Below are 14,540 nucleotides of genomic sequence, written 5' to 3'. Positions count from 1 at the left end.
AAAAAAAAAAAAAAAAGAAGATATTGTCCTTTTAAGATTGGACATATTGTCCTAGGTTTTTTGAGACTGTCTAAATAATACAGTTTAATACCCCTATTTGTGTGATGCTATAGATATCATATGTATGTTATTGTTTTTTTTTTTTGCAATAATTTGGGTAACAGGCTTGAAAGGTTAAGCTTGATGAACACAGTTACTACAATTTGTATCAACTGGGAAATAATATTTGCATGTTTTCTTGCCATGCTATAATGCCCCAATATTTAATCATTAAAGTAATACAAAATATTTATAATTTTCTATATTTGTTACATGCAATTTATTAATTTCCTATTATGTTAATATTTGTTCTTAAAATATTAATCCCCCGGTTTCACAGTCAAGGTTTAAATCTAGTCCCAGACTAAAATGCATGTTTGGGCTGTTGTAACTGAAAGCAACTTGCACTTGCACCAGTAATGTTTTTTTTATAAGGGACAATTAGAAAAGCTACTTAAATGTCCTAATTGAACTAAGGCCTAATCCTGGCTTAATCTGAGTCCTGTTTGTGAAACCTTAAAACTAAAAACTGAAGCTAAATATATAAAATATTATGACCTATTATGTTGTATAGTTTTAAAGGTCGAGACCTCTGAGGTGGGACAGGCATTTGATGTTTTCAAAACTAGCTGTTTATTTTATATTAAATCGTTATTTTTTTATAACATAGGCCTATCTAATAGTTCACGTTACAAAAAATGGTATTATCTTGTGTACCGTATTAGGGAAAAAATCCTCCTTTTCTTTCAAAACAATCACCCCTCCCCCCATTTTTATCACTATAGCAACCGTGATTCAAATAGATAAATGCACATACACATGATATCTCAATAAAGCAAGTGAGACAGCAATAGTTAAATTCAGTATAATTAGGTGCATGTTCATTATACATACGGTAGATTAATTAGGATAGGAGCACATCGACACCAACACATATTGGCGTTAAACAAGCATCAACACAAACAGAATTGGAAACATAGGTTACAGATCTTATTCAATATAATCAACATTGTTACATTTGTTTAACGTCTTGAGTCAAAAAAAAAAAAATTTGATATCAATGAGAAAAATATCAAAGGAGGCAATGACCAATAGACACATTTTTAGTATTCACGTATACTATGTACATTGCAAATATAAATATTTTGTCCTTGTGACCACGTTTAAATGAGAGGAAATGGCACTATATTTGATCCCCTTAAATGTTGTCAATCATGTCAAGATCATTTATGATGGAATAATCTCTTAAATTCATTTATAAAATGCATCTCTTCCTGAACTTCAAGATCATGTAGATATGAGCCATTATAATATAAGGAAATGGCTGGGATGCATAATGTGTCGATTCCTCTCAGTGATCTACATTCCTCAACAGTGGATTTTTTAAAATTAAAATAATGAACTGGGACAGCACTTAATAACAGCCTACATTTAAAACCAGTGATCTCTCCAATGGGACTTAGAAGGAAAATGTAGCAACACCCAAACCAGTTGTCTATCAGATCTTCGCAGGCTCCTTTAGACATCAGACCAGATCAAAGAATACGCAATCCAGTGAGACTTGCTGCTCGGTCTGCACATAAAAGTGAATCTGAAGCCGGTTCATGTTTCTTGAGTTCATTCAAAAGTTACAGTTGTTTTGAGGAGAGTCGTTCATGTCTAGCACAGTGGCAGCAAGATTTGAGGTGGATGGGAGGGGCAGGTTTCCATGGCAATCCTTGTGGAGTGAGAAAACAGGTGACGCTTGATTGGTAATGCTGATTTGCATACAATCACATTTCTCTATTAATAAACAAATGACATCAAACATGTGGACAATATAAATTACAAAAACAGATTTTTTTTCTCACTTAACATTAGTACTGAGTGATATAGCTAAAAAAAGATATCTAAATATTTATTCATTTTCTCTGCAGTGGCTAGAAATGTGGGGGGTTTTATCTTTTTTTTAAAGATGTTTTTGGACCATCATTTTGGACCAGTAAAGGCATTTATAATGTTATTGAGATTTCTATTTCCACGATTTCCATAAAAATATTAAGCAGCACAACTGTTTTCAACATTGATGAATATGATAAATGTTTCTTGATCATCAAATCATCATATCAGAATGACTTCTGAAGGATTAAAAAAAATTCAGCTTTACCAACACAGGAATAAATTACATTTATAACAGATTCAAATAGAAAACAGTTATTTTAAATTCTAATAATATTTCACAATATTACTGTTTTTACTGAATTATTTATCAAATTAATGCAGACTTTGACCAAATTACCAAATTGTTGATTCATTTAAATTAGGGATGCACGAAATATCGGCCACCATATCGTTATCGATCGATATATGTTCATTTTTAATGGTATCGTTATTGGCCCGATAAGAAAATTTTGCAGATATATTAAAGCCGATAAAGGATTGAATTATTTCCCTTTTTTACATTTATTACACTTCAGATGCGCACTGTTCGCCCTGATGGTTTTGAATTCCTTGAAATATGACAGTTAAATGCAACATGTGCTGCGCAAGTCTGTCATATAGAACATTACTATTGTGTGCTTGGGACATGGATTTTAATGGTGAAACTTTTGTTTTTGTAATCAGGCTCTCAAAAATGTAAATTAAATCAAAATTTGGATTTAGATCTATCGGCCAATATATCGGTTATTTGGTTTCAAATAAAAATAATGATCGGTTATCGGTATCGGTCAAAATGTTCATATCGGTGCATCCCTAATTTAAATGGCAGTTTGAACTGATTCACAGAAATGAAACAAACTTAATACGAATAATAAAACATCCACTAATCTGAAGACAAGCAGAGATCATGGAATCAGTCTTTAGGAAAATGAATGGGCAAATTAAAATTGCACTAAAATCTCTGCATCTTTCAATTATGTGGCAGCAAAATCATTGCAAATATATTGTGAATATCTGATATATCAATCTAGTTCCTTTGCTCACCTGTCCAGCTTAGGCCCATCGTCTTGCACATTTTTCTCCTCCTCGTGGTGTGCTGTGGGCTAGCTGTGGCTCTGAGGAGCAATGCTGGAGCAGTCAGTCACCAGCAGCCCAACTGTGACTGGAGTGCTGGAAACAGGAGTGGCTGTGCCCACTGTCTGCACTGAACTGCTGCTGCTGCTGATGGGGCAAGGAACGTTGGGGTCCGTTTGGTTGGCGTGCGTGGCCATGTGACCCTGCAGCTGAGTGGGCGTCTTACAGTGTACCCCACACAGCTGGCATAACAGCACCCCGCCTGGGCCTGAGCCACGGCCGACCCCACTCTCCTTCCACTCTTGCCCATGGTGCTTCTGAGCGTGGACGCGCAGGTACGTCAGTGTGGTGAAACCTAGGGGGAAACAAGGATGATTTTTATGAAAAATTTAATTGTTGTCTCTTGTCACCTTCTCAGTGCTGTAAATTATACAGGGAACCTCCTAACTTGGTACATTATAAAATAATTAATTTAAGATTTCCATTACACGAGAGTAGATGTTAAAACTTCATGCTGATTTGTACTCGGCTTTCGCCAAGATAAGCAAAACTAAGACATAGCTTTACAGTAAACTATGCTTCTCCATCCATTTACGCTTCTTTCCATAAGGTGGTGTGACTCCCCTTCTGTCCGGCGTTAACGGCAGCAGTGTACTTGGCGCGTCAGCACACGCGACGGCTGCAACTACAGGACCAGCACGACAACCGTCTGGATTGAGCCGAGTAGGGGACATCTCTAGGGTCTTCAAGTGGGCACCTTCCGTCCTCAGTGTTTCGTCGACTAGCCCACGACACCTCAAGAGTGCTCGACAGTGACTCTGGCGTCCCAGAGTCACCCCCCTCCGTCCCCCACTCAACTCAGTCCAGCTTACTGACCTCTACATCCCTCCTGCTGCTGAGACCTAACCACAATCTCACAATCTCTCCGCAACCCGACCATACGCGCCAACCCGTTTGACTAAGGCTGTCGAGCCCCACTGTCTTCGTTAAAGTAGGTTCAGTGGCAACGGTTCCGTATGGCATACCACCTACCGCAAAACACCATTTCTGCCCAACCACCCGTCATTCACGCAATATCCACAGGAACGTAAACCAACAGACTCTTCAAGTTTTCAAGAATTCTACGAAACCGTAGCGTGGCGGCCTGTACACAGCCAGCCAGAATCTTTCCGTCTCAACCACAGCCAGTTGCTGCTCCTTTCTGCTGCTTCAGATAAGTTCTTTACTGTGTGACGTCTCTGAGGAACCGGGTTGTAGAGTGTGCCACAAAACCTCGACAACCCACTTCCACTGGATAAACCTGGACTCTCCATCCTCGCTGCACTCCTTCAGTGGCCAGATGAGCATACCGCAGTTTCTTCCTCTCATATGCCTCATCTACCGCATCCTTCCATGGCACTGTTAACTCTATCAGTTGAACAATGCGTGCTGATCCAGACCACAAAACAATATCTGGTCGGAGGTTAGTGGTGGCAATCTCAGGTGGAAAAATAAGCCGTTGATCAAGATCAGCCAGCATCTTCCAGTCCCTAGCAGCTTCCAGTTGTCCTGGGCGAGAATTGGTGTTAACACCTTTTCTTAGTGGTTGCTCGCCTGGGCGGAGGAATATTGTCTTCTGTGTGTAATGTTTTGCTAGAACAGGTGGCAACTTATTGGTCATGTTACGCTTGCCTTCTAATGCTAAAGCCAAACATCGCAGTACTTGGTCATGGCGCCAAGTTAACCGACCTTGGCTAAGAGCCACCTTACATCCTGTCAAAATGTGCCTTAATGTGGCAGGTGATGAACACAAAGGACAAGAGGGATCCTCTCCTACCCAGAGGTTTAGGTTCTGCGGTGATGGGAGAACATCATATGTTGACCTAATAAGGAAACTGATCCTACTCTCTTCCATTGACCAAAGGTCTTGCCAGCCCATCTTACGTTGTTCCACACTCTCCCATCTCATCCACTCTCCCTGCTTGGCCTGTGAAATGGCCTTTATACACCTCATCCTCTCCTCCTGCTTACGCACCTCGTTGACTACCAGCTTCCTCCTTTGAGCTGGGCCTGCCTTGTGCCATTTAGGAGGAGCTAAACTGAGCCCAAAACCCCCTCTTCCATGCTGTACCTGTCCCACGATATCCCCAATTTGAAGGGCAGCCTTTGCCTCTACTACAGATTTCTTTGCTGACCACTTTCTACCAGTTTTTAACACAGGGGCTGCCTCCCTTACACATTTGTCGCGTGACTCTACTAAAAACTAAAAAATGAACAACAGTGCCCAAACTATGCAGTTTAATTTGTATTTATTTAAACTCCCATGACAGAGTATAAAACATTTGTGAGTCTTTTTAAATCATTCATTAAAAGGATCAGCTCATAAGAGTCTTTTGAGCCAAAGAGTAAGTAGCCAAATGATTCAGTCTACAGAGCCATGCTAAAATATTATGTATTAAATTGTTAATTAACAAAAGTTAAAGTTTGAATTAAGTTTGATGAGATAAAAAGCCTGAAACAATACAAAGACAATAAATAGTCAGCATGTCTTTCTTTTAAGATGTCACTGGCTGCCTGCAAAAACATACAGCCAACTTAGTCCAATTCACAAGCAAAAAGTTGTTTTTAATAAAAAGACACTCACTAAAATAATCAGGTTAAATCAAACAAATTTAAAATAAATTATTTGGTGAAACCAGTTACTGAATGTATATCTGACTTGTCATGTTCTTAATGTTTACACTACCATTTAAAAGTTTGAGGTCAGTAAGATTAAAAAACTTTTTTTTTAAATCAAAAGTAAAGAATTTTATAATATTTAAAAAATACAAAAGATTTCTATTTCAAATAAATGCTGTTTTTTTAACCTTCTATTCATTAAAGAATATCAGTTTCCACATAAATATTAAGCAGTGCAACTGTTTTCAACATTGATAATAATAATTAAAGTTTCTTGAGCAGCAAATCATCATATTAGAATGATTTCTGAAGGATCATGTGACACTGAAGAGTGGAGTAATTAAAAATTCAGCTTTGCATCACAGGAATAAATTACATTTTAAAATATATTAAAATCATTATTCATTTAAATTGCAATATTTCACAATATTACTGTTTTATATACTGTAAAATATTACTACATTTATGATCAAATAAATGCAGCCTTAGAGAGAATAAGAGACTTCTTTCAAAAACATTTAAAAAAAAATGACTGACCCCAAACGTTTGAACAGCAGTGTGTATTACATCATATTTAAAGATACACGTTCTCAAAAAATGTAAATACACAGATAATAATATAATAATAAAAGGTAACCACAAATGAAATAATCAATGACTCACTGCGGTTGCAGAGGTGGCAGATGTGATGCTGTGATTGGTTGTGGACCCTCATGTGATCTGTGATGTAAGCAGGGGAGAGAAGTTTGCCACAGATGTGGCAGGGAACCTTGTCCTCGTGTCTGATCATATGAGCTCGTAACCGGTCTTTAGTAGCGAACGCGGATTCACATGTCTGCACAAACAAACAACACGGTTTATCAAACACAATCTTCATTATGGTATTCCAGCTCTATCCCTATTCGCCTTCATCACGCACATCATGACTCATCCCGACACTGCCAGACACATATGGCTGCAGCCCACATACACGTCTTCACACATATGAGCAGAGAAGCACATGTAAGAGCTCTGCAATACTGTAATAAAATGGACTGAAGTTTGATAAAGAGCCCAAACAAACAAGGCAGGATGATTTAAAATAATATTCTGGTCCTAGGCTTACCAAGGCTACATTTATTTGATCTAAAATACAAAACAGTGATATTGTGAAATATTTTTGAATAAAAAAAAAATCTATTTGAATATATTTTAAAATGTAATTTATTCCTGTGATGCAAAGCTGAATTTTCACGATCATTACTCCAGTCCTCAGTGTCAAATGACCCTTCAAAAATCATTCTAAGATTTGGTGCAAAATAACCTTTTTTAAAAAAAAAAAATCAATATTGAAAACACTTGTGCATTTTTTTTTTTCAGGATTGTTTTATGAAAAGAAAGTTAAAACAAACATGTATTAGAAAAATATTTTGTAAAAAAGCCTTTTCTGTTACTTCTGATCAATTTAATGCTGAATAAAAGTATACATTTTTTTCCTAAAAAAAATGTTAGTGAAGGTTATTCTAAATTGAAGTATTATTTAATATTGTTTACAATAATACTGTTTTTATTGTATAACTGGTCAAATAAATGCAACCTTGGTGAAAATAAGAGACTTCTTTTAAAAACATTAAAAAATGTAACTGACCTCAAACTTTTTAACAGTAGTTTTATATTACAGCATAGTTAAAGATACACATTCACAAAAGTGTTTTGTTTAATAAATATATGATAATAATAAAAGATAATAGGAGATCAAAGTAATACATCATTTTTTCACGATTATTTGATGATAGAAAGTATAAGAAATTAACACTTTTTTTTTTTTTTTTTAATCTGAGAATAGACTTTAGAGAAGAATAGAGGTAATCAAAGGCACGTCAAATCACATAGAGCATGCAAGAGGAAGTTAAAGACAGTGATAAAGAGTAAGAGGAAGACAGAGAGACTAGAAGAGTAGAGCTGTATCTGTATTACCGGACATTTGAAGGGTCTTTCTGTAGAGTGCACCTGTCGCACATGACTGTTAAGATGGTCAGGCCTGGAGAAGACAGAGAGAGGGCTCAACCCAAGAATACAATACACACAAAACCACAGTAACCAGCAGAGACCCTTGTGCATGTGTGTGTGTGTGTGTGCATGCTGCACTTCATCTCTATATGAACTTGAGGAGGGTCAGCAGAGATCTGTCTGGAGCATCAGGGCTCCTTTAAAACAGCAGGATGGCATGGGTTGCACAGTTGTTTTCGTTAATTATATACATTTTTTCATGTAGCAGATGCTTTTACCCAAACCATCTTTCAATAAAAAGTTAATCATTTTTTGATCAGCATTTGCATACCATGGGAATCAAACCTGTGACCTCAAAGTTGCAAGCGCTGTTTTATCAGATGAGCTGCTGGAACTATAGTTATACTTAAAAATAATATAATATAATGAATTATATAGATATATAATATAATGTAGTTTATACTATAAATATCTATATTTTAAGTTTGGAGTTGGTAAGATTTTTTTTATGTTTTTGAAAGAAGTCTCTCATGCTCACCACCAATGCTGCATTTATTTGAAAAAAAAAATATATATATATAAATATAAATACATATATAGCTCTTTTCTATTTTAATATATTATAAATTGTCATTTATTACTGTGATGGTAAAGCTGAATTTTTAAGCATGATCGCTCCAGTTTTCAGTATGATTCACATGATCCTTCAGAAATCTTTTTTTTTTTTTTCATGGACTAGAAATCCATTTCTAGAACTAGAAATGTTTTGTAACATTCTATTTTCAGAAATCATTCTAATATACTGATTTGATAAAACAGTTGTGCTGCTTAATATTTTCAGGATTTATTGATGAATAAAAAGTTAAAAAGAACAGAATTTATTTCAAATAGAAATATTTATATTGTCCTAATATTAGCATCTGAAGACTGGAGAAATGATGCTGAAAATTCCGCTTTGCTATCACAGGAATAGATTACATTGTAAAGTATATTAAAATAGAAAAACATTATTTTAAATTGTAATAATATTTCACAATATTACTGTTTTTTCTGTATTTCTGTATATCAAATAAATGCAGGCTTGATGAGAGACTTCTTTCAAAAACATGTTACTTTATAGGCCTAAGGTCAAGTGAAAATGAGACCAAGCTAAATAATTATTTTTTACTATTGGCTTGACTTATTGTATCTCTGCATTTGGATGTAGATGTGTGTTGAAATATATGAGACACATATTGATAAATACATACAGGTCATTTTTTCTTCATCACTAACCTACTTTCAGTCTCAAATTAGTAATTAGGTCATTTCTCCATAGCTTTCAGTTAAACACTCACGAGTCCTCGACCACTGTCAGAACTGCAGTATAATGCTCTAATACTGTTGAAACCTGCTGTGGATTGGCCTGATACACAGTTTGTCCTCATAATCTCTCAGCTCACTGATGGATGAAGTATGTTTATGCAACTAGTGCGCAGGTGAGCAAAGCTTTTTCTCTTACCGTGAGAAGCCCTTAGCGCAGTGCGGACACACGTAGGGTTTCTCCACTCCTCCCTGGTGTGACCGAACATGATAACTCATTCGATCCTTTCTCTTAAACCGCTGTTGGCAGATTGGACAGGAATACGGCTTCTCATCCGAATGGGACAACCGATGCCGGTTAAGATGGTACACGTCCCTGAACGCCTTCCCACATGCCTCACAGGCATGGTTCTTCCTGACTGGATTGGGGTTGGGGTTGGGATTAGGATTGGGAGTTGGATTGATGGGTAACGGGTTTGTTATTGGGATAGATATTTGAATCGGGGTGGGATTACTTAGGTTATCATTGATGTTGCAATTTGGTGCAGCCTGAAAAACAGTAAAACAGAATTTCAGATTTTATGGCACTGACGTTTTTGTGTTTAGAGCCACAGCAAATCTTTCAGTGTCTTCTGGGTACAACAAGCACAATGTTTGCTGACCTACTAACCAACTGACTGTAAGTGTTCAACAAATGAGGTAAGAGCAGGTATGAGACCATGTTACACAACTGCTGACGCCTTAGCCTGATTTTTAGCCTGAGTCTTGGGAATTGGGAGGTAGAGTGTTTGAAACCGACTATTTTAGTTCATTACGGGACAGAAAAAAAATGATGAAATAATGTTAAATGGCACTTTCCACGAATAGTATAAAGATTAGTGTCCCATTTACTATTTGAGAGTCATAAATGTCATGAGACATGATAGGTAAAACTATTAATCTATCTAAAATTAACCATTCAACCCTAAAGACTGGTTGCAATAATGTCAAACCTCATATAAAATTAATTGAAAAATAAAACAGCTCCTATGCAATTTAGCTTGACCTACTGTGTTTGATGATCAACCTTTTCTATTTGTTAAGCACCTTGTTTCGCTAACCATTTGTTTAGATTTTTTTTAATTTATGAAAAGTGCCTAATAGCTTAGAGTTAAAAATGAGAGACAATGGCATGAGGGGAAAAGTCAAAGCAAGAACAAGGGAAGTGCAGCAAAGGTATGCAAAGTATTAACCAAAGACACAAATCAACCCAACCTGCACCATTGTCCCAGTAACCACCACTGCAGTAGGGAGGGGCTGGTTCACTGTCATGGCAACCGTTGCCGGGGCGATAGATACAGCAACTGTTTCTACCTGCTGATTGCAGATTGGGGAAGGATGGACCATGGGGTCGACTGCCGTGGGTATGGAGGCAGGTATAGACAGCTGGAGGAGAGAAAGGGGGATGGTCTGCCTCTCCAATCGTGCTCCAGCCTTCCCTCCGTCTATTTTCTCTCTAGCGGCTCTGTCCTTCATCTTCACTCCAGTGTGGACAGACTGGTGACGCCGCAGGTTGTAGCTGTTCTTAAACTGCTTATTACATATGGAGCAGATGTGTGCAGGCCGGGCTGGTCGCGTGACTGGCTTCACTGGGAAAGAGAAGGTTAAAGGACACTTTCAGCATGCTATGCATACACAGGTGTAGTCTATTTGTTGCAAACAAACACCTAGGCTAGGATTAGGAAGGAACTCAAAAACATACTATGCTCCTTTCAGAGTTCCTACTTAAGAGCTTCCAGGCAGTAATTACAATAAGATGTGAAATCACATGGGCAATTTTATTCTCCAGTTTCTTTCTCTCCACTTACTGACAAAAACTGGAAGGAATTTTTTTTTTTTTGCACTAATGCATCAAACTTGAGTGCAAAAAATGCTTTATCTATGTATTTTATCTTTCTCTTGCTTTTAGAGTATTTTCAACAAATGGATTAGAAAAAGATTCGTAGTACAGACTTCAAAGACTGAACCAAACCAACCAGCGCAGTTCCCTGCTAAAATCGCGTTCTGTGGGTAAAAATCTAAAACCTATGATTTTACCCCCCAAAACGTGATTTTTAACCCCCCAGTTTTATTATTATTCATTTATCAGTTTTATTTTTATACATTTTTGTATGTCAGCTTTTTTCAACATTTCTTTAACTTTAATTATTTAATCTAATATATATATTCGGCTTTATTTCAATTACCAATTTTTAATAGTTTTAGTTAACAATAAAGACATTGATTTGAACGTTTTTGAAGAAGATATCAGTCCAGATCTTCAATTAGCTTTGCTTGGGTGTTCTGACCCTATATTGGCATTAATACATTCTCAGCAACTGTCTCTGATGTTTGTTATGGTGGTGGTGGCTAAAAGGGTGATCCTGATGGAGTGGAAGTCCACTTTACCACCCAGCTTTCATAAATGGCTGGCTGAAATGGTTGCTGCCCTAAACCTCAAAAGGATTTTTTAAGGTCTTCTTCTTCTTTAGTGCTGCCTAACGGCGTATGCGACTTCACGATGATATTGGTCTCGGTCTAGCACGGCGTGTAGAGTTTGTGCTGTTGTTAATTGTAGCCATGTTTTGATGTTACTTAGCCATGTTGTTTTTGGCCGTCCTGGTCGTTTTTTCCCTTCGATTTTTCCTTGTAGGATTTGCTTTAATAGCTGGTATTTGTGGTCGTTTCGGGCAATGTGGCCTAAGTAGTGACACTTCCTGCTAATGATGGTCTTCAGCAGTTGCCTGTCAGTGCCCATGTCCTGCAGAACTTGTGTATTGGTGGTTTTGGCTGTCCATGGGATTTTCAGCATTTTTAAGGTCAAAGCTTCTAAAAAATGTTGTTGTTGTTGTTTTTTCCCTTTGTTTGTTTATTTTATGTATAGCAAATAGCATACTTTATGTATACATTTTGTGAGATTTTGATCTGTATTATGTTTGTATAAAAACTGTTATAAATAAATCAAATAAATAAAAAGACCCGGTTTCTGTTTTCATAGTAACAGCAACTTCTCTGAATGGCAAATCTCTCTTAAGCTCCCATTTTCAACGGCGCTGGTTCCAGAATTATTCTTTCTATTCATTTTTCCCATAGGGATTTCCCACCAGCTACGAGGTGAATCACAACAATACAAACTTTGATTCGAAGCATCTCTTTTGAAAGATTTTGAAAATCAGAAAAAAAAGACAAAGGTACAAGACTGTACTTAGCGGCTTTACTGGGGGAAAAAAACTACAATCCCATGAAGCATTGTGAACAGCATAATCAAAATAAAAATGATGGAGAAATATAAAACTATTCATTTACAAATGTTGATTATATCTACAAAAAACAATATATTATAAGTTTATTGCAAAATATGCATTTACACAAATGTTTCAGTATTTCGAGAGCGTAGAGAAATCGACTTGATTACGTCATTCGCAGTGCTTCATGGGAGTGGGTGGAGCTAAAGAGCTTTTTTGAAGCGTGTTGCTTTTTTCCCCGACTCTCTGGTTGGTGTAATTTTTTCACCGGGAATTCCACTGTTACACACAATTATTTTAAAATTAAAAAAAGCATAATGCAGGCTGATGGCTTCAGCAGAAGCAAACACCATGGATTCTGGATGGATTTTGATGGTCTTAAAAGGTTTAAAAGTTATTGTTCAATCAAAATCAATTTCCTTATGGAGAAAATGATTTACTGCCGGAACCCAACTGTAGCACTCTATAGGAGAGAGAAAACGTGCAGGCATCCTTAATAATATTCCAACCGTATGCAAATCAATGGATCCATCAGCATTCTCACCCATTTACATTATTCTCCAATCTCCGGCAGCCACTAAAGTCACAACAACAAACAGTCTAACCTCGTTTTCTCCCTTCCCACCGTCCTCTTTTGCCCCTCCCTCACCCGGTACAGGCTCCTCATTCAGCGCTGCTGTGTCCACCGTGGATGGGGGCGGGGCTATGTGCTCAGGGGGCGGGTCCTGAGAAGGATCCGTGAGCTCCGGGAGAAGATCTGATTGGAGGGTCGCGTCAGTTTGGGACTGTGAAGGCGGAGTTGTCTGTGAGAAGGGGCAAAATCACAGATTTTAAACATTTTTTTGCCTTAACTTGTGAATGGAAGTACACCGGTGCCATTATGGACAAATGCTAATGCTCACAGATCCTCACGTCTATTATGACATGAATTTGAATGAAATAACAAAATAGCTATTAACATGATTATGTGACATATAATCTTTGTCTTACCTGAAAGAGGAAATTGCTCCAAGCTGCATCCATCATGACGTGTAGAACAGGACAGATGCCGTTTGAAATCAACTTGTCGATTTTTCCCCCACAATGAACGACTTCTTCCACTATTGTATCACATTCACATGTATATATTCTTTGTATTCAAAATGTAAAACTACCATATGTATAAAGACATGTTATTGAAATTTAAAAAGTGAAAGAATGCAAATTACTCTGGCACTCATAAATTAATATCCATTTTACCCTATGTTAAAAAAAACATTTAGAAACGACAGCTGTCAGTCACGGTCCCTGTTATTAACACCTCATTGCCACATAACAGCAACCATGCTTAAAATTTTATATAAAATGAATTTCTGCATTTTATGTTTTCTTGTTAATTAGACCGATGTGCAATAATTCATGCAAAGATAATACAATTATAATGGCAGTTTAATGTTTAATTTGCTCTCAGCGGTAGCATGGCGTTGGTAAAAAATATTTCCATCAATTTTTTTATTATTATTATAAGATTCTCGATCCAGGCCCGAGCGGCGTCTGCGCGGGCCTCGGCGTTGCGTTAAATCTCATTCGTGTCTGGCGAGCGGTTCACCGGTCGTCGTCCATGGCTCCGCCTCGGCATTTCAATCGAGTGGATGACATTTTTTCCTTTTTTTCCCTGCAATACTCTCACCCTCCCACCCTCGCTCTTTCTTCCTTTTCTTTTTTTATCCCGTCTTCTCTGCCCCGCTATCTCTCCCCCACCGCCGTGTCCCCCTTGTTTTAAAGGGATAGTATATTTTGAGTGAACACCCCCTCTTGTGTCTTCGTCCCCTCCTCCTCCACGCGATGCTCTCGAGCGCGGTGTCGTCCTCTCGCGCCCCTTCGACGTTTGTGTTCGGCCGACGCAAATTACACCATAAACATCGAGATCAGTTCAAAGAAACAATCAGCGCATTCTTCTCTAAAACCTAAGTCTACAACACAAAGATTATCTGTGGAAGACAACTGGATGTTCGTATGGGGGGGAAAATGTCGCAGGTTCTTAAAGGCAAAGACGCACGCAGACGCAGCTGCGGTAAATAATAAGCGGCTCTAGATCACTGCCGATAATAATTGCACGCGCCCAATGGGATTAAACACATATATCAGACTCACTCCCAACCAAAGTTTTTTTGGTTCCCACTTCCCAGTGCAATATTTTTCTCTCCCAGAACAGCGCTTTTTCAGACGCATTTCTGGCTGGAAATAGAACGTTTATTTTAGGCTGTGCGCGTCATGGTTCAGAGAACGTTCCTTCAACGTTCACTGACTGAACCT

The 14,540-nt window shown here is 37.7% G+C and overlaps 1 protein-coding gene and 1 long non-coding RNA gene across 2 annotated transcripts; both read right to left on the bottom strand.

Annotated features, from left to right (window-relative positions):
* Positions 1 to 1,428: 1,428 nt before the first annotated feature.
* LOC130075226 (uncharacterized) lies at positions 1,429 to 3,045 on the bottom strand. Its single transcript, XR_008805458.1, has 2 exons — positions 3,004 to 3,045; positions 1,429 to 1,756 (listed from the first exon to the last, which is right to left on the bottom strand). It is a non-coding gene; the product is annotated as an uncharacterized LOC130075226 (long non-coding RNA).
* On the bottom strand, positions 3,045 to 14,270 carry LOC130075219 (vascular endothelial zinc finger 1). The gene is made up of 7 exons (XM_056239788.1): positions 13,236 to 14,270; positions 12,895 to 13,048; positions 10,237 to 10,610; positions 9,182 to 9,531; positions 7,648 to 7,711; positions 6,355 to 6,526; positions 3,045 to 3,388 (listed from the first exon to the last, which is right to left on the bottom strand). Exons 1-7 carry the CDS (start codon positions 13,269 to 13,271, stop codon positions 3,063 to 3,065), a joined length of 1,476 nt encoding a protein of 491 aa, XP_056095763.1. The 5' UTR covers positions 13,272 to 14,270; the 3' UTR covers positions 3,045 to 3,062.
* Positions 14,271 to 14,540: the final 270 nt, after the last annotated feature.

The sequence above is a fragment of the Rhinichthys klamathensis genome, unplaced genomic scaffold, assembly GCF_029890125.1.
Source record: "Rhinichthys klamathensis goyatoka isolate OS25496 unplaced genomic scaffold, OSU_Roscu_1.1 h1tg000571l_1, whole genome shotgun sequence".
NCBI classification, from domain to species: domain Eukaryota; kingdom Metazoa; phylum Chordata; class Actinopteri; order Cypriniformes; family Leuciscidae; genus Rhinichthys; species Rhinichthys klamathensis.
This window is presented reverse-complemented; position numbering and strand designations above follow the sequence as displayed.